This window comes from Molossus molossus, unplaced genomic scaffold, assembly GCF_014108415.1.
Source record: "Molossus molossus isolate mMolMol1 unplaced genomic scaffold, mMolMol1.p scaffold_m16_p_1, whole genome shotgun sequence".
NCBI classification, from domain to species: Eukaryota; Metazoa; Chordata; class Mammalia; order Chiroptera; family Molossidae; genus Molossus; species Molossus molossus.
Window position 1 is genome coordinate 229753231 of NW_023425344.1, and position 20723 is coordinate 229773953.

The 20723-nt window shown below is 44.5% G+C and overlaps 1 protein-coding gene across 4 annotated transcripts in view; it reads right to left on the bottom strand.

The window, feature by feature from the left end:
- Nucleotides 1-210: 210 nt before the first annotated feature.
- TMED8 (transmembrane p24 trafficking protein family member 8) overlaps nt 211-20723 on the bottom strand; it is a 40604-nt gene continuing 20091 nt past the window's right edge. The window contains exons 2-7 of one of the 4 annotated variants that reach the window (XR_004958866.1): nt 19228-19309; nt 14463-14589; nt 11554-11680; nt 11034-11336; nt 9325-9863; nt 211-779 (exon numbers count right to left, since the gene is read on the bottom strand). Coding sequence is in view for 1 of the 4 variants with exons in the window: in XM_036255395.1 (XP_036111288.1) it covers nt 9646-9863; nt 11034-11336; nt 11554-11680; nt 14463-14589; nt 19228-19309 (857 nt within the window). In the remaining 3 variants the exon portion in view is untranslated. Of the gene's footprint in view, nt 780-6114; nt 9864-11033; nt 11337-11553; nt 11681-14462; nt 14590-19227; nt 19310-20723 lie in introns of those variants that run through there. The other 3 variants (XR_004958863.1, XR_004958865.1, XM_036255395.1) reach the window with 3 other exon arrangements.

Genomic DNA, 20723 nt, shown 5'->3' on the forward strand with positions numbered 1-20723 from the left:
TCAGCTGGAGACCTGAGATTTTGCCAGCTTCAGCCCTGCCCCATAGGGAACCATCCTCCAGGGACCTGGGGCTGGCTACATGGGAGAGAGAGCCTTCTCCTCTATTCGTAGAGAACTTAGCTGTGCTTCAGGGAGTAAGAGAAAGCATTTCTCTACCAACTTCCCTGCAGGAGGGTAGTGTTCCCCAAACTCCTCTAGCGCTGTACCCCTCTTACCTCTGTTACCCAAGTACCAAGCAAGGTGACTACCCTTGCTCCATAAATGTGTTAAATGAAAGATATCTTTCCAGTGCAACTGTGGGTGGCCTCCCTGAATGTCTCCTCCTTTGGAGGCCCTAGAAGATCATGAAGGAGCAAATATTTCCCCAGTCCATAGAATGTTCTCTAGAGGTCAGACTAAATGGCTCCAAGACTTAGCAATAATTAAGCTGCTTTAAAGGGTTTTGAACATTACCTCCTCTGTGACTCCTTCCAGTCTGCAAATAAATTCTTATTTTCAGGGGTCGGATGTGTCCCTCAGAAAAAACCATCACCTATTTAGGGGATGTTTTCCAGTCGGGGCTCCTCTCCGAAGGCTGAGTGAGCGGTGAACGTCCGCACCAGCTGCTGGGTCGTGAAGGACGGTCAGCAGGCACCTGGGCCTGGAGTGTGTGCGGCGTTCCCACGGGGAGACGAGGTCTGCAGCTTCCCACAGTGCGTGTGGCCACAGCGGATGAACAGCAGGTGTTGGAGTCGCCTCATACTGGTAATTAGGTGGAAGTCGTTATATCCTGGCAAATACTTCAGAAGGATAAAAGCAGGAAGGACTTGAGAACAAAGCAAAAAATACAGGATTTTGTTCCAAAGCAATTTTACATGTCCATTAAGGAAAATAGTAAACTTATTGGACAAACAGGTGGATACACACATTCATAGGATAAGTATTCATTTTATTGGCTCCTCCTAACTTTAAATACAACTTATTTAGCTCTTGATTCCAAGGTCCCAGCAGGCATCATTCCACTTTGGGAGGACACCCGAACTAAGGTGGCTGCTGAGTTTAGCCAGAACCTCATGGGTAAAAGAACATCAGCTGAATGCCAAGAGCTGCACTGTGTGAGCTGCCTTATATAGTCCTGAACTAGGTCAGGGTCAATGACAGATGTGAGTGTCATTAAAAATTAAGAAACAATCTTTATGTTTTGTGTTAGCAGTGACATATTCAGCATTCTCAAATATAACTCATTCAAGACCCCTAGCTACAGTCTGCCTGGGCTTTCTATTTATTGGTTATGGTGTAGTTTGGTGAGATTGTATCATTTAACTCCCAGTTACTCTAGATCTCTTCCTCCTTGATACAACAGCCTCTAAAATATGTTGCAAAGGAAAGCAGAGAAAGATCAAACAGGCTCATCTTGAAAGCACAGATATCACTGAAGAAAATATTTAAGTGGCATCCCTCCCCACTCAGGGCTGAGCTCTTGTCACTCTGAAGCAGACACCAGGGATGTGCAGAGGCTGCACTGTAAGAGATGTCAAAGATATCTTTTGGTGTCACTTTTGTAAATGAAAATAGGCTAAATTAATATCGCACAAGCTGAGTTAATGATTACCCTGGTGTCCAAAGTACTGGTTCCAAAATTGAACAGGGTAAATAAATTCATTGGAAAAATGAACATCACTGGGGACCAAATACTAACAAAACTCAATAATGTCCTATTAGGTAATCATTCCTCTAAACCCCATTTTTTCATTCTTGGGCCAAACCCAGCTCCCAGTTCATAATACCCTGCCATGAATTGAAATGCAGCTGAGAGATCTTCATTAACCTGATTCTCAATTTTTTCTTAGTTGTCAATTTTTCTTAATTTGTATAACCTCAGTAGATTAAATTTATAGAATACCTTTCCTTTTAAGATACAGAGGAGAGATGAATACAAAAATTTAAGTATAAATCAGCTTCATTAAGATATAACTCAAATGTTTCTGGTGCATAGTGAAAAAGTTTATTTACGACAGATTTCAAAACTTGGAGAAAAGACAAAGAATGCACAAAAGCATCACAAAACTGTTACATAATATAAAAACACAAGAACTGAGCTATTTAAAGAACCAGAGCTCAGGATCATCTGTGTAGCACAGCAACACATTCAGTGCCACAGGGTGGTGAAATAAGGTATCTTAAAGAAAAATCACTCAGCAGGACATAATGATGAAATAACAATAACAGAGTTCTCAACTTAGAAATCATAGGAGATGTTGACAGCATTTCTCATGACATGACGGGACATGTAAAACAAGGTGCAATTAATGATTGGATGAGATAACTTTCCCTTTCAGACCCCTTTCTGTAATGTCAGCATCAGGACATGATACAGAATAGTAAGGAAAGAATTTACCTTTGTGGTTGCCGATCGCTTAAATATCTACCAGGAAAGTATGATCATCTTTCAATTGAATGAGAGAGCTCAGTGCATGGCACCGAAGCAGGCCTTGCAGAAATAAGCTAAATAGCCTAAAGTCATTTAGGAAACCTTTAAGCACCTGCCTATTCCAAGTACCCTTATCGAAAGTCTGGCTTTCTTATACCCCATCACTTTGATAACAAAGCAGCTTTCTTCTGGGAATTTCAAAACACTTCCCATTATTAAGGGAACATGGATAGGTACACCAGTCATGGGTTACAGGGCTGGACTTGCTCTTGAACATGGCTAAGTGGAAATAATTCAACTTGATTAAACATTAAAAATTTTTCATTTATGGGACAATAATCTCAGAAAGGAACGTTAGTGGAGTTTTTAATATGGAATTTCTTAGTTAAATGTACTGTTTAGGACATAAGAGAAGGAATCAAGATAATGTTTTCTGGATGACTCTTGCCTGAACCTAAAAATCAACAATTACAACCAAGCACAAGAAACATCACAGACACAGCATGTGAAACCTAAGTGAGGTCGAGCGTCCAGGAGGAGCGCTCCTTAAAGTGACTGCGCGTGAAGAGCTTGTCTGTAACCCTATATACTGTAGTATTTCAAGCCCAAACTTTAGAATTGTTCCTGACCCTATATCAGAACTTTTAGAAAATATACTTTGTCTCCTGAAAATCATTTCACATATAATATTTTACCCGTAGATAAGCCAAAACTACCTGCTTAAAGCAACATAAAACTGTGGAATTTAATTTAGAAAGTCTGTCTGTATCTAGGTAACAGGGGCACCTTTTCCTCATCTCTGAGAGTGCAGAGCCATGAAATTTACTCTGGTCCACATGCCTGGGCCTAAAAGAAAGCAAAGTGTATGTAATAGAAACCATACATTCAAAGCGGTGACCAGGACTATAAAGAAGAGTCTTGCCTCTGGACTGTTTTTGAGGGAATGACCACTTGTAAATGAACTCCACTCTCCAGGCTTGAGGAAATTGAGTGGGCTTCCCTAGCTCGGTGACAAGAGATTCCAACAGGAGGGACCTTCTTGGGTCAGGCAGGGACAATGCAACACTCAGAGGGAGTGGTGATTTCAGAAATCAGGCCCCACAGCCAAGTTTTTCTCGTCCTGTGGGTCCCAAATCTTGCCCTAACCCATTACATAAATAACTAGAGAGATGTCAAAGAAGTGTCCACAGGTGCTGGACTAGTGAGACAGAGCAAAGGGGTGGCAATGACCATAACCAGACACCAACAGAGCCAAAGCAGTTCTTACCTAAGGGCCTCCCCCCATTCCCAGAAAAGAGGGCACCGGGAACCAACTCCCAGGGGTTCTCCTTTGCAGAAAGCCACAGTTGCTGCCCACAGGAGACTGGCTCCTTCAGTGGGCCCTGAAGTCAGACTGAACACTGAGGAGCTGCAAACCCCCACGGATGTCGCTTCTAGCCAGTAACAGAGCAGAGATCCCACAGGGAGGGCTTGCTCTGTTTGTTAGCCAACTCACTTCATTTGTCGTCCTCACCAGGACAGCACTGCCACAGCCTCTTCACACGCCTGGTTAAGGTAACAAGGGTTCCGACTGCAGTCACACGAGTTACCCATCTATCCCAATATGGGACTTGACGTCTTACTTCCTCCTTCCAGTGAGGCTGCTGGCTCAAAGAACAGAGCCCTACTTCCAACCATGACTGGTTGCTTTACCTACTCAACTTTGTTCTCACTATTATTTAATTCTGGTGAAACAGGTAAACTGAGGCCTTGGACATCATGCTGCCAGTGCTGAACAATACCAGAAATCACCGACATCAGAAGGAAGCGGAAGGAGGCGAGGCCCTGTCTCTCGGCTGTGTGGAAAGGAGGGCGAAGGGACAGGATCCTGTGTGCACCAAGACTGGGAGCTCGGCCGTGTGGGCGCTCACCACACACTGGACTGCTGGAAAGCACCGGCTTGGACTGGATTCAGACACCCATTCCCCACATATTCCCCACGGAACTGTGCACCATGGTGCCCTGAGCACAAACACAATGGATAGGACTTGCTCTCTAACGAGCATAAATCCCTTAACCAGCTACCCCTCACAACAACAAAAATGAAGATACCTTCCTTCAGACAGAAACTCACTTTCCAACTCTTTTCAGCCACTGAGATGCTGGAGGGATGGTGCTCCCCGCTTTTCTAGCAGGTCCAGGAGTTCTACACTTGTGGCCAGGTGGGGAGGAACTAGTTAAAGGGTCTCGTGTGGGTCTGTCAGACCCAGGAGAGAATCTCAATGGCAACTCTAATAGGTTCTGTTCGTCTGTTCCGTTTACTACTGTGTGTATGACCAGCCCACCAGGTTAAAGAAGATGGCGATTGCACACCTCACAGGAGGTCAGCCCACAGGCCACAGCTTACTCACAATCCCTTACGGCCTGAGACTCTTCTCTGGTGTTGGTCAGAAGTAACCTAATCATCCCTTTCTTGGCCATAGTCCAAACCAAATGGGGCTACAGGAGCACAGCTGGAACTCCCCCTGGCTCCCTCCAAACTGCATCTTCTCTCATGGCTTCAGACTTGTAAGTCCCAGAAAATACCGAGACGAACTCACTCCTCGGCCAGGACTACACTTAGCATAGGTAATACTCAAAAGTATTTCTCAAGTCAGTCCTGTTGGAAAAGACAGCAAAGTAGGTTTGGGGTTTTTGGAACAAGCACAGTGAGGACCAGTGAGGCTTCTGGTGTAAAGAACAATTCCAACTAATGAAATGCAAACTAAAGAACTAAATAAAATCAGGCCCTGGCCAGCGTGGCTCAGTTGGTTGGAACATTGTCCCGTACACCAAAAAGGTGGTGGGTTCGATTCCCAGTCAGGTCGTGTGTGGGAGACAAATCATCAATGTTTCTCTCTCTCCCCCTTCCTCTCTCTAAAATCAATTTTTAAAAATTAAAATAAAATAAAAAAGAACTAATCAAAATCGGGATATGAGCAAAATTCCAGGGCACGTTTGATAGCTTTTCTCCTCCCCTCACTTTACTGTTTTCATTCCTTACTGTCCGTGGAGAGGGCAGTTCCCGAGCTGCACGCTGTTTCACTCAAGCCGCTTCCTCGAAAACAAGTCTTTTATGTGAACGTTAGGGTCGTTCAACAATGAACCTTAGGACTACATACTTTGGGGTTAAAAGGCAACCTTTTGCCCTGACTGGTTTGGCTCAGCGGTTAGAGCGCCGGCCTGCGGTCCAGAGAGACCCGGGCTCGGTTCCCGCTAAGGGCGCGTACCTCGGATGCAGTTTGTCCCCGGCCCTGGTTTGGTCATGCGGGTGGCAGCCACTCGACGTGTCCCTTTCACGTCAGTGTTTCTCTCTCTCTCTCTCTCTCTTCCTCTCTCCCTCCCACTCTACCTGAACAAAAAATGAAAAAAATGTCCTCGGGTGAGGGTATTAAAAAAAAAAAAAGGCAACCTTTTGCAGAAAAGTGGTCTTAAAAATAAATTAAAAATACAGACTTTGGGGTTTGAGTTTCACCTAGTTCTTTCATAGAGGGCCTGGGAAGCCTCATCAAAAACACATCAACTAACCCTGACTGTTTGGCTCAGCAGTTAAGAGCGTCAGCCCGCAGTCCAGAGAGACCTGGGTTCGGTTCCCACTAAGGTCATGTACCTCGGTTGTAGTTTGTCCCCGGCCCTGGTTGGTCGTGCGGGTGGCAGCCACTCGATGTGTCCCTTTCACATCGATGTTTCTCTCTCTCTCTCTTCCTCTCTCTCCCTCCCCCTCTATCTGAACAAAAAATGGGGGGAAAAAAGCAACTCAGATATTTTCTATAAATTTACAGTAATATCTAATATCACTGATTAATATAAGATAGTGAACTTTCAGATTTAATTATTCCACATATATATTCTAGGGGATGATATATACATTTTAAAAGTCTTAGATGTTCTTTCCCAAATAACAGATAAAAATATTTTTAAAGTGCATGAACCAATTAAGAAAAAAATTAAAATGGCCTATTTTCAAGTTGCTACCTATTTCCATTATAAAGCTCCATAGTGTCTGAGGATTGAGCTTTAATTCCAGAGTCCTGAGGATCTCACAGCGCAAGAGAGCTTGGAATAAATCCGTCCACAGCAGCTTCACAGTTAGCCTCCCTGCAGCCCTGGCATGTTGGAGAAGGAAACAGCAGAAACTGCGTTCTGAGGGCGAGAGGAAATACAGATGAGTCTGGAAGGTAGACACCAGGGAACACTTCTGTGAGGACCACCTCCCAGGAACTCATGTTGAATGAAACAAGTCTGCAAAAATCCAGGAGCTCCTGATATAGGAGAGTTGACGTCTGTGCGGAACAGACACTAATTAGACACTTGTCAAAAGGAACAGAATGGTAGAATAGCCTTTGTTTAAAAATTAGCAGCTTATAATTTTAAAATCTCTATGGTGGTATACCTAAGGGTGTTCATTATCTCTTTTAAAAATTTTGCTGAAAATTTTTCATAGTAAAATGTTGGGAAAAAAAATTAACCCTTTCTAAACGCCCCATCTCTCAACAAAGTAGTAGAACTAAACAAACTGAAGAAATGTAAGGACTCAACCACCCAGTGTAGAGAATTCCAGTCTCTCTCCCACGATGAAGTGCTCCCTTTCAACTGTTAATATTTATTTGTGCTCTGGAGGACAGGGTGAGGATGAAAACAAAGGATTTTCATTTCATTGTTGGGTTCTGTAAACTTGGACAGGGAGATACCAAGGAAATAACTGCCTCTTAGGATTTGCTGGGCTATAAAGGTCTCAGCAATTACCTGTGCTTTAGTAAATACTACTTCGTCACTACAGTTCAATAATTTCATAAATTTAATAGGAGAATAGTGAATGAATTTAAAAATACCTTCTTTTAGCTATTTTCTACAAATGGAACAAGGAGACCCTGACTGTCAGTGCAGTGTAGCAATGCCCAGGATTTCAGAAGTGACCAATCAGAGGCACACAGAGGCGACGGGAAGTCCCTCAGCTTCCCTGATGCAACAGAACAGGGTTCCAAAGAAAAGAAGTACAGAGTCGCTCACGGCAAAATAAACAGTAAGTTTATCCAGGAAGCTTGCTATGGCCTGTCCGCTCCATTTTAAGAGAAAGTCAGAAGTTAATAATAAGCAGAAAAAATAAGCAAGGCTTTAGCTGAGTGGAAAACAGCTCGGTAGAAAATTCTGTTACAAAGATTATATTAGCAAAGGCATGATTCAACTTTAATGATGAAAGAGTGGCCACTCAGCTATCTGATGGGCTGATGCACAGGAAGCTGGCTTTTCGCTGCCCACTAGACAGTCACTAAAATCATTTCCAATTTCTTACAAGGTATATCCATTTTGGCCAGTGTGATCCTCAATGTAGGCAAGTATAAAATCGCGGCGGCGCGACGCTGCTCAGAGAACGGGGCGCACGGCAGGCCACAATACCCCCCTCCGTGGGGCTGAGAAGGCGCAGGCTGTATCCCCCTTTGTTCCTGACGCAGACGCTACTGCACACCTACTGCGAGGAGCCCTGTCCCTCCGTGTCCTGCTCTTACATGGAGGGGAGGCCTGGAGCCAGGCACCCACACAAGGAAGGAATGAGCCAGAGGAAACACTGAAGAAGGTGACTCCTCAGAGCAAGCAAAAGACTGACATCCTGGAATCACAGGACATCACTGACTGGCTAGTCAAGTCCTCTGCACTCAACCGGGGGCAAGTGGGCAGATTTCCTCCCAACCCAGACTTCCTCACAGGGCGGTGCTGGGGTAGGTGAGCGTCATCCATCTCGTAAGGGGCAGATTCCTCCAGAAGCATCGCAGGACTGACCTGCAGGAATGCAACATGATCTCTCCCCAGCTTCTCCTAAAGTCATCAACTCCATACAAGAGGTGGCCTCAATGGCTCAGAGCAGACGAAAGCCTTCTAAGGAATAGATGGAAACCGTTTCAAAGACAAAATGAAATGTGCTTTTAAAAAATTAAAATAAATAAAGTAATAAATAAATCTATTCCTCAGAATTGTAAGGCAGTAACAGACTTGCCACAGGGAATAAGAAACAAGGAGGTACTGACAGGCGCAGGGGCCCCTTCTCTGCCTGAGGCCCTGCCACCCTGCTGCTGTGGTGGCCGCTGGCTGCAGCACCCTGCGGCACTCCTGGGCTTCGGGTCACAGTGGGGAAGGCCGTCCCCAGGGAAGGGCAAGGTCTGGCCTAGTAGAGAACATCCTATCAGCAGCAAGCCTTTCCGAAGAGACTGAGCACCAGAAGCATTAAGCCCTCAATGCAAGAAACCTACAGACAGAAACTCTGGAAGTCTGATTGGTTCCAAAGCACACTTTCTAAATACTCCTCCTCGAAAGGAAAAAACAGTGGTGAATATGGGTGTGTGTTTTTAAACTTTCTCTCTCAGATGGTACCCCTTCTTTGATTATACAAAAAAAAATTTAGTAACACTTGACTTTCAAATATGTGGGTTCTGACGTCAGTCCAGCACACCACTGCCACTCGTTCCCCTTCAACCACCGGTGCCTGGGGTAAGGGACACCTCCCCTTGAGCAGGAAGGGGTGGAGGCAGTTTTTCTTCCCATAAGATCCTAATTACATTGACCATCACTTTCGACTGTGTGGAAGTTGCTGCTGTCATGGCGACCACACAGGCCTGGGAAAGGGAGAGAGGAGGCAGAGAGGCAGAGGAGAGCCATCAGGACTAGCGGCGCCCCTCAGAGGCCGTGAGGGCTCCCGGCCTGTGCCAGGGACCACGGAGAACCAGCAGGCGGGAATATGGCAGTGGTGAGAGGCCGGACAGAGCCTTCTCCAGCCAGGGAACGGGCTCCTTCACAGACTGTGTGCTTTCCCTCCTCCTGCACGTCCACAAAGAGAGTGGGTGCACTGGATGCCTCTGCAGTAAAGGCTCTGGGAAAGGAGAGCAGCAATTGGAGTAATATACCTTGTACCAAAACCTGTTTTCAAAAGACAACACCCAACCTGCTGTTAGGCTTTTGCCTGATGGGTGCCTTCATGGAGGGATTTTGCTGGAGCCTGAAGCAAGAGTGTGAGTCGGGGACCACAGAACTGGGGCACTATACCACCACCTGCAGAAGCCAAGAAGTGGGCAAAGCTGCGTGGGTCAACAGTCAGGCATGTCAGGCAGGGCGTGAGGGTCAGGAGCCTCACGCTCCACTTCGAGCTCTTGCCTGTCCAAAACAAGAGGCACCAGCTGGCAGCCTGCTCAGCCAGCAAACACTGCCTGCCCGGTCCCCACGGGCCTTCAGCTAGTGTAGTAGATGTGGAAGTAGAGAGTCTTGTTGCGCAGCAGGGAGTAGGAGTTGTCAAACTTGAGCAGGTAGATGCCCTCGCCGGGGTAGTCGTGACTGCCAGCCTGCACGTCTCGGTGGCTGTCCCGCCGGTACACAGGCATGACCTCCCCATAGCGACCCCGCAGGGAGCTCCTGGAGCCTCTCTCCACATCTCCAACTGGCACAGGGTCTGCATGAACAGAATGGCAGAGTGTTTGGACACGAGTTCAGAGACCACACGTAGGTCCTACCTGAAGGTAAGAGAATGGAGCTGGTGCACTAGTGGCTTCCACCCACCGAGATCTATTGCCCTCCTACAGGAACGTGGAGGTATCTGGGCGGTCCAAGGGTCCAGGAGTGCTGGGCATCAGGACAGTGCCTACTCCACACACAAGCTTCCCACTCCAAATGCCAATGACACCTCCTCTGAGAAACAGGGATTTGGCTTCAAAGAGCCTACCTAGCTCCAGAAGTGTCTGGACATTTCCAAGGGAGAGAAAAGGATATTTAGAAAGGAAGAGTCTCACATCCTTTCATTCAACAGGGGAAAGAACTAGCTAATGGAGGTAGGATATGCAGACAAACACGCTGTACAGAATGACCTAGAATGTCCACTTGGCCTCCTAAAGAGCAGCAAATAAGCAAATAAGATATGAGGTTCTCCTCGTCCCTAAATATCTTAAGATTTCCCTGCAGACTAGCTTGTCCATGAAGAAGCAAGTTAAGGAATTGATTTAGGATTATATAGGAAAATCAAGGAATAAAGCTAATGCTTAGAACCTACTCTTATATTACAGCCCTCACCAAAAGTACCTCGGGGCATCCTGAGAGGGTATTGCAAGGAACAACTAGAATGGAGCACAGAGACTACTTTTAAAATTGCTCTTGGCATAAAATAAAGATGTAAACAGTAGTCAGCCAGCTGTGATCATCTATTGGGGGTGGTGAGAATGGGTGTATTTAGCAAACTGTAATCACTCTGTCTGGTTCCAGGCCAAGAATAAATGTAAACATCATAAAACAAAGAGAGAATAGAAAAATAGTTTATGTGTGATCTGAAAAACACTGCCTCTGTACATAACAGCACTCACTTGCCCCCGTCCTATCCTTGTCCCCAGGGAGATGCTGGGGAAACAGTGGGTACTGATTAAAAGGAAAAGAAGCTTTCCAGTAAGCCATCAACACCAGGCCCACCCGAATGTTCTCTGCGGCTCTGACTGGCCTGCATCGTTCACCTCCGCCGGCAACGCCGACGGTTCCTCGCCTGCACTCTAAGAGGAGGACTGGGACAGGAAGTGGTCACTACATATTAGGTTGCGCCTGGAAAGGAAACTACAAACTATGTCAAAGTTAACCTTACCTTCAATCTCTTCTTCTTCCTCGTCTTCATCCTCATCCTCACTCGAATCACTGACCTGCACAGTTATGTCAGTGCTGGTTACAGGGGTCCAGTCAAAATAAACTCCAAAGCCAATGTCATAGTCATCGGTCGCAAACTCCCAGCAGACACGCTTCCCCTCTGGATGGGTAGGGACTCGGATGGTCACCACCTCGCCCCGCTTCACCACCAGGCAGCTGTTCTTCTCTTTGCCCAGCTTGCTTTTGAATTCCTTCATCTTGGCAAAGGTCCAGATGCACGGAGGAGCCATCAGCGGTGGGGAGACTGAAAGGACAGGCAGCTTGCTGCTGAGAAGCCAACAGGAAGTGCTGCCACACCTGGTACTTGGCCTAGGGAGGCTGTCACGTTCACACAGTCTTCCTACGGACTTCTCTGACACTCTGTCCCAAGTCACTCTCTGTCCTTCCTTCCACCTCTGCCCACCTTTCTTTAAGCACCCACTGGATACAGAAACCACCTTCCATACTCCCAAAGGTCTTACCTTTCCTGTGGTCCCCCAGAAGGTCTGCAGATTCCAGATCAGCTGAAAGAATATCTATAGCCCCTGTGTGCTCAGACTGGATCATAACGATGTCGCCAGACCTCTGTGGAGCTTGATATTTGGCCATCTGCACAACAGAATTCCGGTTGGAGGACATATTGGAGTGCAATTCCAATTACCTCCCCTCTCCCAACTCTAACCCTAATGTGCTACTCACCAGTCCTCTTTCCTCCAGGTACAGGTTGCTAATAAATTCTACTAACTGTTTTATTTTATTTATTTATTTTTTGTTAATCCTCACCCAAGGACATTTTTCCATTGATCTTCTAGATAGAGTGGAAGGGAGGGAAGGAAGGAGGGAGGGAGGGGGAGGGGGAGAGAGAGAGAGAGAGAAACACTGATGTGAGGGACACATTGATTGGCTGCCTCCTGCACAACCATGACTGGGGCAGGAGTTGAACCTGCAACCCAAGTACATGCCCTTGACTGGAATCGAACTCGTGACCCTTCAGTCTGTGGGCTGATGCTCCTCTGCTGAGCCAAATCAGCCAGGGGCTCTACTATTTTAATGCCACCAAGATTTTCCCTAATTTAAAGACTCTTGTTCTTTCCTATTTTTTGCAACTTTCCGACTCAAGACACTTTATAAAATCTTTGCCCACAAACATCTTCAAAGCTTGCTACCGCCCTGGCCGGTTTGGCTCAACAGTTAGAGCATTGGCCTGTGGACCAGAGATGTGGGTTCAATTCTGGTCAAGGGCACGTACCTCGGTTGCAGTTCATCTCAGCCCTGGTCAGGGTCATGCAGGAGGCAACCAATTGATGTTTCTCTCACACGTCGGTATTTCTCTCTCTCTCTTCCCCCTTCCACCCTATCTGAAGATAAATGGAAAAATATCCTCGGGTGAGGATTACAAATAATACTTTTTTTAAAAGCTTGCTATTGGCTTCTGCATCAGCAGTGTTTCTGGGCCATGCCTTGGTTTCGCTGCGGCCTGCACAGTGCCTCCTACAGCTGCACACACGACTGCTCTCGCACCCAGGGTTTAGTTCAGTTCCCACTCTGCTACACAATGCTCCTTCTATAGCTCCCGTTCAAAGATTACTTCTGAATCACTGTCAATCAGTTCACCAAAGCACTGCAGAGAGAGAATCCAGTTTGCCATCTCTGTCTTCTCTTATGCACGGCACACCTCAGATGTCTTATGCTATCTGCTGTTTCATGCAGTATCAGTGGAAATTATAATTTCCCCTTAGACCAGCCCCTGGATTTGCATTTACAGTGCATTTGCTGCCAGATAGCTTACCTGCATGGAAGAGTACAAATGTCACTTGATACTCAAAGCCCTCGATAATCCATGGCAGGTGCCTGCAATCTCTCCCTAGTGGGTCTCACGTCAAATTATGCAGATTATTTAGACTCTGTTTCATGCTATTATGCCTTAATTTCCTGCTCCTTCTCCAAGCAGTTGGAAGGCAACAGAAGTAGTATACCTACTGCCAACATGCACATCAATGAGATAGCAGTCCAGTTAAGAGACCAGAATTATAGCCCTGGCTGGTTTGGTTCAGTGGTTAGAGTGTTGGCCCACGAACCAATGAGTCCCAGGTTCGATTCCGGTCAAGGGCACGTACTTCAGCTGTGGTTTGTTCCCGGCCCTGGTTGGGTCATGTGGGAGGCAACCAGTTAATGTGTCTCTCTCACATCGATGTTTCTATCTGCCCCACCTCCTCTGATTCTATCTGATGATAAACAGAAAATATCCACAGGTAAGGATTAAAAAAAAGACCAGAATTATATTAGCAATAATAAATAAACTTTGCAATCCTCCCAGACTCTATTCTCATACTATCTGTTTCTGGAGAATAAATCGTTCCGTACTTAACTCCATTGCTAAATGAGGTGAATCAGACTGTGGCTAACTTGCTTAGATGAGTCCTTCCTTTTCCAGGAGACTAAACAAAGGATTTAGCTTGTAACTCATTAGCTCCATAGCCTTAGTAAAGTCACTAAGAGCTCTTAGCCTCAGTTTCCTCATCTGTAAAGGGGGGGCATAATGGCACCTATCTCACAGGGCTGTTCTCAGAGGTAAATGAAGTGTTGCAGATAAAATGCTTTATAAGCTCTAATGCGTTATACAAATGTAATTACAACGTTTGCCACTGTCTTTACTGACACTAATACCATTTGTTATTACAATATATATGTTAAAAATGATGCCAACAGCCCATTCTTCCAAGGCAGGAAGACCACTGCTGTCAATGCCATTTCTATGGAATCTTTACCATAAATACTGAGTCGATCCACCGCAAGACAAGTGAGACTAAAACACATTCAATGGTTTAAGGCTCCTCACATAGAGAATATTTTAGACAACATATAAACATTCATTCTAACGCTTCATTTTTTAAATAAGTGCCTACTGGGTGCTAGTACAGTGATGGGCTCTGTGGGAGACACACACGATCATTCTCCAAATAATAAAATATTAAATGCCCCATGAGAACAAAGAGATTTCTGGGAGCCAACCTCACAGTGCTTTCTAATTCCAACCCATCCATATGTATCTAAATTCTGGTGCCGTAAACTCCTGCTTTTCAAATAGAGTGAGGCCCTGGCCAGTATGGCTCAGCGGTAAGAGCGTCACCCACGGACCAAAGAGTCCTGGGTTCGATTCCAGCCAAGGGCATGTACCTTGGTTGCAGTTTGTCCCCGGCCCTAGCTGGGGTCGTGTAGGTGGCAGCCAATCGATGTGTCTCTCTCACATTGATGTTTCTGTTTCTCTCTCTCTCTCTCTCTCTCTCTCTCTCTTCCTCCCTCTCTCCCTCTAGCTCTGTCTTAAGATTAATGTAAAAATGTCCTCGAGTGAGGATTAAAAAAACAAAGAGAGAGTGAGAATGCTCCCTACCTTGTTGAGGACCTGGGCCTGGTCTGCAGGCCGCACTTCCTGTTCCACCAAGGTCTGAGCCTCCAGGGCATCGGCTGCTTTCCGCAGGTCTGTGGCATCCTCGCTCAGTGGAGATTCTCTCTGTGGCCTCTCAGAGGAAGACAGCATGTTATTCAAGGACCCTTAAAAGGCACAACCGCCCTGGAGAAACTCAGAAATAAAACACCGTTCAAAGGACACACCCACAACCCGTTTTCCTCTGGCACGTAGGTCTCTTGTCAATTTAGCTAACCACTGCCCAGGACTGAACTGGGCCACAATGAAGTGGTGACAGAGGATGAGGGCCCACAGACTGACAAAGCCACCTCCCAGGCTCTAGGAACCATGGTAAACACACAGCTCAGTCACCCGAGATGGGCTGCAGGTCGGGTTTTATTCCTCACTCTGGGCCCCACGCCATTTGTTCCACACAGAATTTCAACAAGAGTTAGAATCCCAATACACATAAAGTCACTGATTAGAAGCAAGGAAACTGATCACCAAAACAAAGGAAGTACAAACTAATTAGCAAGGCAGTCCCTGTCCCGGTATCCCAGGAGCAGTCTTGCAGCATTTCCATCTCACACCCTGCCTTTTGCAACCCTAGCACAGATATCCATACCGCACCCAATCATTGGGTAGTAAGAAAAGGTAATCAATCGCTTTCTTTCCTTTGTAAGCACATTAATCTACTATCCCAATGGCTTGAACCACATCTATTTGACTGTTTGATTTTAAAGAGGCCAGAGAATAACATGCTCTCTTCCATCCACCCCGCTTCCAGAGAGACTAGGAAGCGCGGGAAGGGCCAGGGCTGTAGCACCACACCCAGGTCTGGTGGGAACGATGTGTTTCCAGTAAACGGTGGCATGGATCTTTAGAGCAGCAATTGTCAAAGTGTTGTTTGGGACCCCTGGGTCCTTAAGACTCTCTCAGGGAAGTCAAAACTTTTTCATAATAATTCTAAAATATGATTTGTCTTTTTTCATTTTCATCTTCTCAAGAGCATACAGTGGAGGTTTCCAGAGACTCATGTGGTGGCAACAGAATGAATGCAGAAGCAGATCTGAGAATCCAATGTCTTTTGTTAAGGCAGACATTAAAGAGATTTACAACATCTCTCCATATTAAATTACTTTTGCTTCAGAAAATAGTTGTTGTTCATTAAAAATATGTTACTTACATTGACATGTAATGAGTTTGTTATGGTTCTTTTTAAATGAATCAATAACAATTTTTTAATTTTTCAGTTTTAATTTCTAGTACAGTAAGCATTGGTGGATATAACCCACATAAATAAAAATTATTTGGGGTATAAAGGGTTGAAAACTGCTGCTTTAGGGCATCATTTCCTCTGAGTAAATGATTGGAAACAGTACTTTAAAGCACATGGGCAAACAGAGGGCGTATTTTGGAGTTTGTTCTTTTCTTTCTTTTCAACGCAAACAGAAAAACACACTCCTAGCTTATATATGACCTCTTCCTTAGCTAAAACAGGGCCATCCTTTGGAATATCCAAGTCACTCCAACCTTCCTCAGAATACACAAGAGGTAGCTGCTATGAAAATTAGAGCTGTGGGATACTGTCGATTGTTACGGGTTTGCTTGGGTAATCCTGTGTAAATTGTATATTGAACTATGTTGTGAGCCTATTTAATTCTCTTAAACCCAGAAATTACGGTCCATTTTTGTTTCTTGACACTATTTATTATTATCTGTCGCACTATTAGGTAAGCTTGATGGCAAGGACTGGGTCTTACTCCCTCTGTTTGCTCAGTATCTACATCCAAGCCTGGAGCCACAGCCCTTTGCACTCTGACCGCATCTCTCTAAATGGCCTTGCTCACCATGCCCAGTCCACTCCAGTAACAAAGGCCTCTGAATTCCTTGAGAACCCTCAAACAGTTCGAGCACTCTCCCACTTGAGGGTTTTTAGGCCGCTGTCACTTCTGCCTGGAGTTCCCTTCCCCTAGCTCCTTTCTGGCCTCCTTCCTTCGGGTTTCTGCTCAGCCACGGCTTTGGGCGGCCTCCCAGACGTCTGAGAGTGAAATGGCTCTCCCCTGTCCGGCCCCATCACTCTTCACACCCTTCCCCGGCTTCACTTTCCTTCACTGCCCTGGCTACTGCCTGACATACTACGTAGGGTATTTTATCGATTGCAAGCTGCATACTTGTTTTCAGATTTTAATACAACTAAAATAAGGGCTGTCCTAAAAATTGGTGGTATCTTCAAAGTGCCTGGGGCCTGGACTGACATGAGTTGTTTGCATTTGCTTCTGCCAGTGCCTGGGGGTGCAAGAGCACTACCAACGGAGTTGCCTTGACGTTCTGTTTAAGGGTCTGTTTAGACCACACTGGCTGAGTGAATTTAGGGAATGAACTGGTGACTACAGACCTGTGCCTCATATTCTCAGGGGACAGATTCCACCCTGCCCTCATACAGTGCCACGGTTGAGACATGCAAGTTTCCTTGCTGTCCTCTGATGTGTAGAGAGATTTTTCCCCTTGTTTATCTTTTCACTGAAGGTGCAGGCTTTTGTTGAACCAGAGCTCCACTGGGGGAGAGGGGGGGTCTCTTATTAGACTCACTATCTCGGGCATTTTTTCTTTCTTGCTGGGACATAAAATAGCAGTTCATCTTACAGTTGACACCAGCTCGGATCCTATGAAACACGAATGCTGCTTGTTTTCCAAAAGCCTGCCCCCCTCACTAGAATATAAGCTCCATGAGGACAGGGACTTGTGTTGCTTGTTCATTGTGGCATCTTCAGTGCCTAGAACAGGGCCAGGTACATAGCAGGCTCTCAGTAAATATCTATTGAATGAATAAATAGCAGACATCCAACCATTACTTGTTGAATAAATAAATTGATGTTAACTTTTGTTTGGGAACAAAGGAGGAATATTTGGAATATGAGAATACAACAGTGAGTCTGACCACTAGTCTGCCCTTACTGTATATGGCATCTAAAATTTAGTCTCTTCTTTGCCTTTGTGCATGCTAGTTTATACAAATATAGTTCTGTTTATTAAAACAAATTATTTTAAACAGGACATGCAGTAGCCACATAAATTTAATATTCACACTAGCTTTTATGCTCGGAAGAATCGGTGAAGGGTGTTTTGGGAAAGATAAACTGCAAATCATTTGATGCCAATGATAAACCACGGAAAGGAAAACTCCCACTGTAAGCCTCCGTTGTGCTGACCCGGAACCGGGAGGCCATCCCCGAGGGAGGGGCCAGCCAGCAGCCAGCCTCGCCAGGCAAGAGCGTTCTGCGGTCCCACTTCCAGTATATACAAAAACAAAGGCTAAACTTCAGGCACTAAACATCACGCTAGCTGGATTATTTTTCTTCACACACTAGACTTTAGAAACAAAACTTTTAAATCTTTTTTCTAAGAATGTTCTATATTCCTCAATCAAAAAAAAATGTATTTATTCTTAGGAGGAAAAATCAGTTCTGTGCCAAAAGCCATCCCCCAAAGATCTTCAACTCAACAGAAGAAGAGCGGTGGCAGGCGGATGGGAAGTTCTGCTCGGGATTTGATGAGAACACGAATTGTCTCGAATAATCAAAGCCTCGAGGAGGCTGTGTCTTCCGAAAGGAGTGTTATATACAGTAACCTAGTAGCTCTAAGCATAGAACTCAAAACCCTTCTATCGATACTCAGAATGAGCTTTAGAGTCAAACAAAACTAAAGCTGGGTGAACATAGCAAATTACTGAATTCACTATTTGCTTTTCCTCATCTTAAAAATAACACTAGGTATACTTATTTAATGAGAGTTGTTAAAAGGATTACATGAGATAACACATTTTAACACCTGGAATAGTATTGAGCAAATATAAATATTCAACAAAAAGTAGCACTTTTGTCATTATTATAGAACAACACTCAATAAAGTGTGGCTTATATTGTTATTACCAACTATCTTAATCATTATATTATCTTCCATCACCTAAATTTTGGGGGTAGGTGGAGTTTTATGTTATATACAAAGGTAAGAAGAAAGAACTTCTACTCAAGAAGTAACAGATTTTTAAATATCTTGACCTTCCCCAGCCATCAATTTTATGGGCGACATAAAAACCACAGGTTCCGCTGGACAACACTGTGCTACTCCCTGATCAGTGGGACTATGACATCCATGACCTGCAGGTTCTCCAAAATACAGGTTTTCATTAATTATTCCATTAATGTTGCATGTGATGAGTCGTAATGAGCCATTCTAGGGTTCGGTACAACTCTTCCCTTGCTGCCATACACTCTGATATCACTGATGGTGGGGGGAGGTGATGAATGGAGAGGGAAATTAATTTAAGAATGGTAACTTGAAGGTCATCATAATGGTTTAATCTAAAAATTACATAATAAAAAACTGCCTCCAATAGTGTATGTATGTGTGTGTGTATGCATTTTATGAATAAACATCAAACATAAGTTCTCTTGAAAGTCCACCTGAGATCCATTTCAAATGTTTTCACATTTGAACCTAATCTTCAGGAGAACATAAATAAAGACACTACACTATTTGTTACAGTTTTATTCTCTGCAAATAAAAAACTTTGTAACTTGAAAAGATCTGACACTGCCCCTAAATACACCGAAGGGTTGAATAATTAATGACAAAACCATTCACTTGTCTTCCCCTTTAATGCCGCTGTCCACTTCTTTCACCAACTCCTTATCTTATAAGAGAAAAGCTCTAGAAGCACGTTATCCAAAGCAGTGGCTGTCCCTACCTGTAGAGTGAGGAATGGGGCTCTGGATCAGAGGCAGAAGCCAGTGGAGAGATGACCTTGGTGTTTTCTAGATCTTCATTCTCTAGAAAATCATGGAAAGAAAAATTCGATATCTAAGAGGGAACATGATCCTAATTGTCTTGTATCTTTTTAAAAATCTAGCAGTTTCAAACAATTTTCCCTTTCCAAAAATATTCTGAGCATAAACTTTATACTCTGGGAAGCCAGTACATAAATTATTCAAGTTATCACATCCAAGTATTCTCAGATAGTCATAACCCATTAAAAAAAAAAAAAAAAGTCATTTTCCAAAACAAGTCCCCACAGAATTCATCCTAATTCAAGAACCATTATTTCTGAGAAAGCAGAGGTTAAATTAGGCAGAAAATATAGGGCACAGTGAGATGTAGAAAGAAATGAACTGGAATTCAGTGCCAAAGTATACAGTGCCACCTCTATACTCAATAAGCTCAGATCACTGTATCAAGATCAGGTAAAAGATGTTTGTAGTTTCATTCATTTACTAACTCACTCATTCACCAATAACTTACTGAATACTGTTAGGCACCCTCAAGGAGCATATGGGTGAAATGCATAATGAAGGGCTATGTTCCCAAGCTCACTACAAGCCTGTGGCTGGCATTATCATTGCCATTTTGCAGGTAAGGAAAATAAGGCATAAGATAGGATTCAAACTCAGGTAGTCATGCGCATAACCATTAGGTGCTACTTGGTTTTGTGGTTTATTCATTTAGCCTTCCAGTGAGCATAAGCATATTAGATAACCCCTGGTTAACCTCCTCTAGCTAAGACAGCGAGAAACTGAAGCCCAAAGTAAACCTCCAACCTTGAGTTGCAGTTTGGTAGCAACATAAAAGTACAAATGACAAGCAAATATCCGTGATCCAATTTTAATCTAGTCTCATTTTTTTTTTTTTATCCTCACCTGAGGTCATTTTTTGATATTTTGTTCAGATAGAGTGGGAGGGAAGGAGAGAGAGAGAGAGAGAAACATCAATGTGAAAGGGACACATTGAGTGGCTGCCACCCACACGACCCAACCAAGTCCGGTGACACACTACAACCGAGGTACGTGCACTTAGCGGGAACCGAACCCGGGTCTCTCCAGACCGCAGGCCGACGCTCTAACCGCTGAGCCAAACCGGCTAGGGCTAGTCTCATTTTTTGTATGTAAATAAAATCTATTTTTCTTTTCATCAATTCAATCCCATAGGTAGAAAAACCTTAGAGCTTATGCCATGCAATTTTCTTCTTGTAAGGTAATAAAAAAGAAAAAAAATTATATATATACATATATATGTATATATATATATTTATGTATGTATATTTGAGTCTCTGCCCCTAGTTCCTGGCACAGAACTAGAACCCTCATAATTTCCTAAGCAATATAAGCACTAGGAACATCTTTTGTCCTAATATTTGGTCTATGACCCAGTTGCTGACACAGTTCCTAAATCTCTAGAAATTGCCTGGGT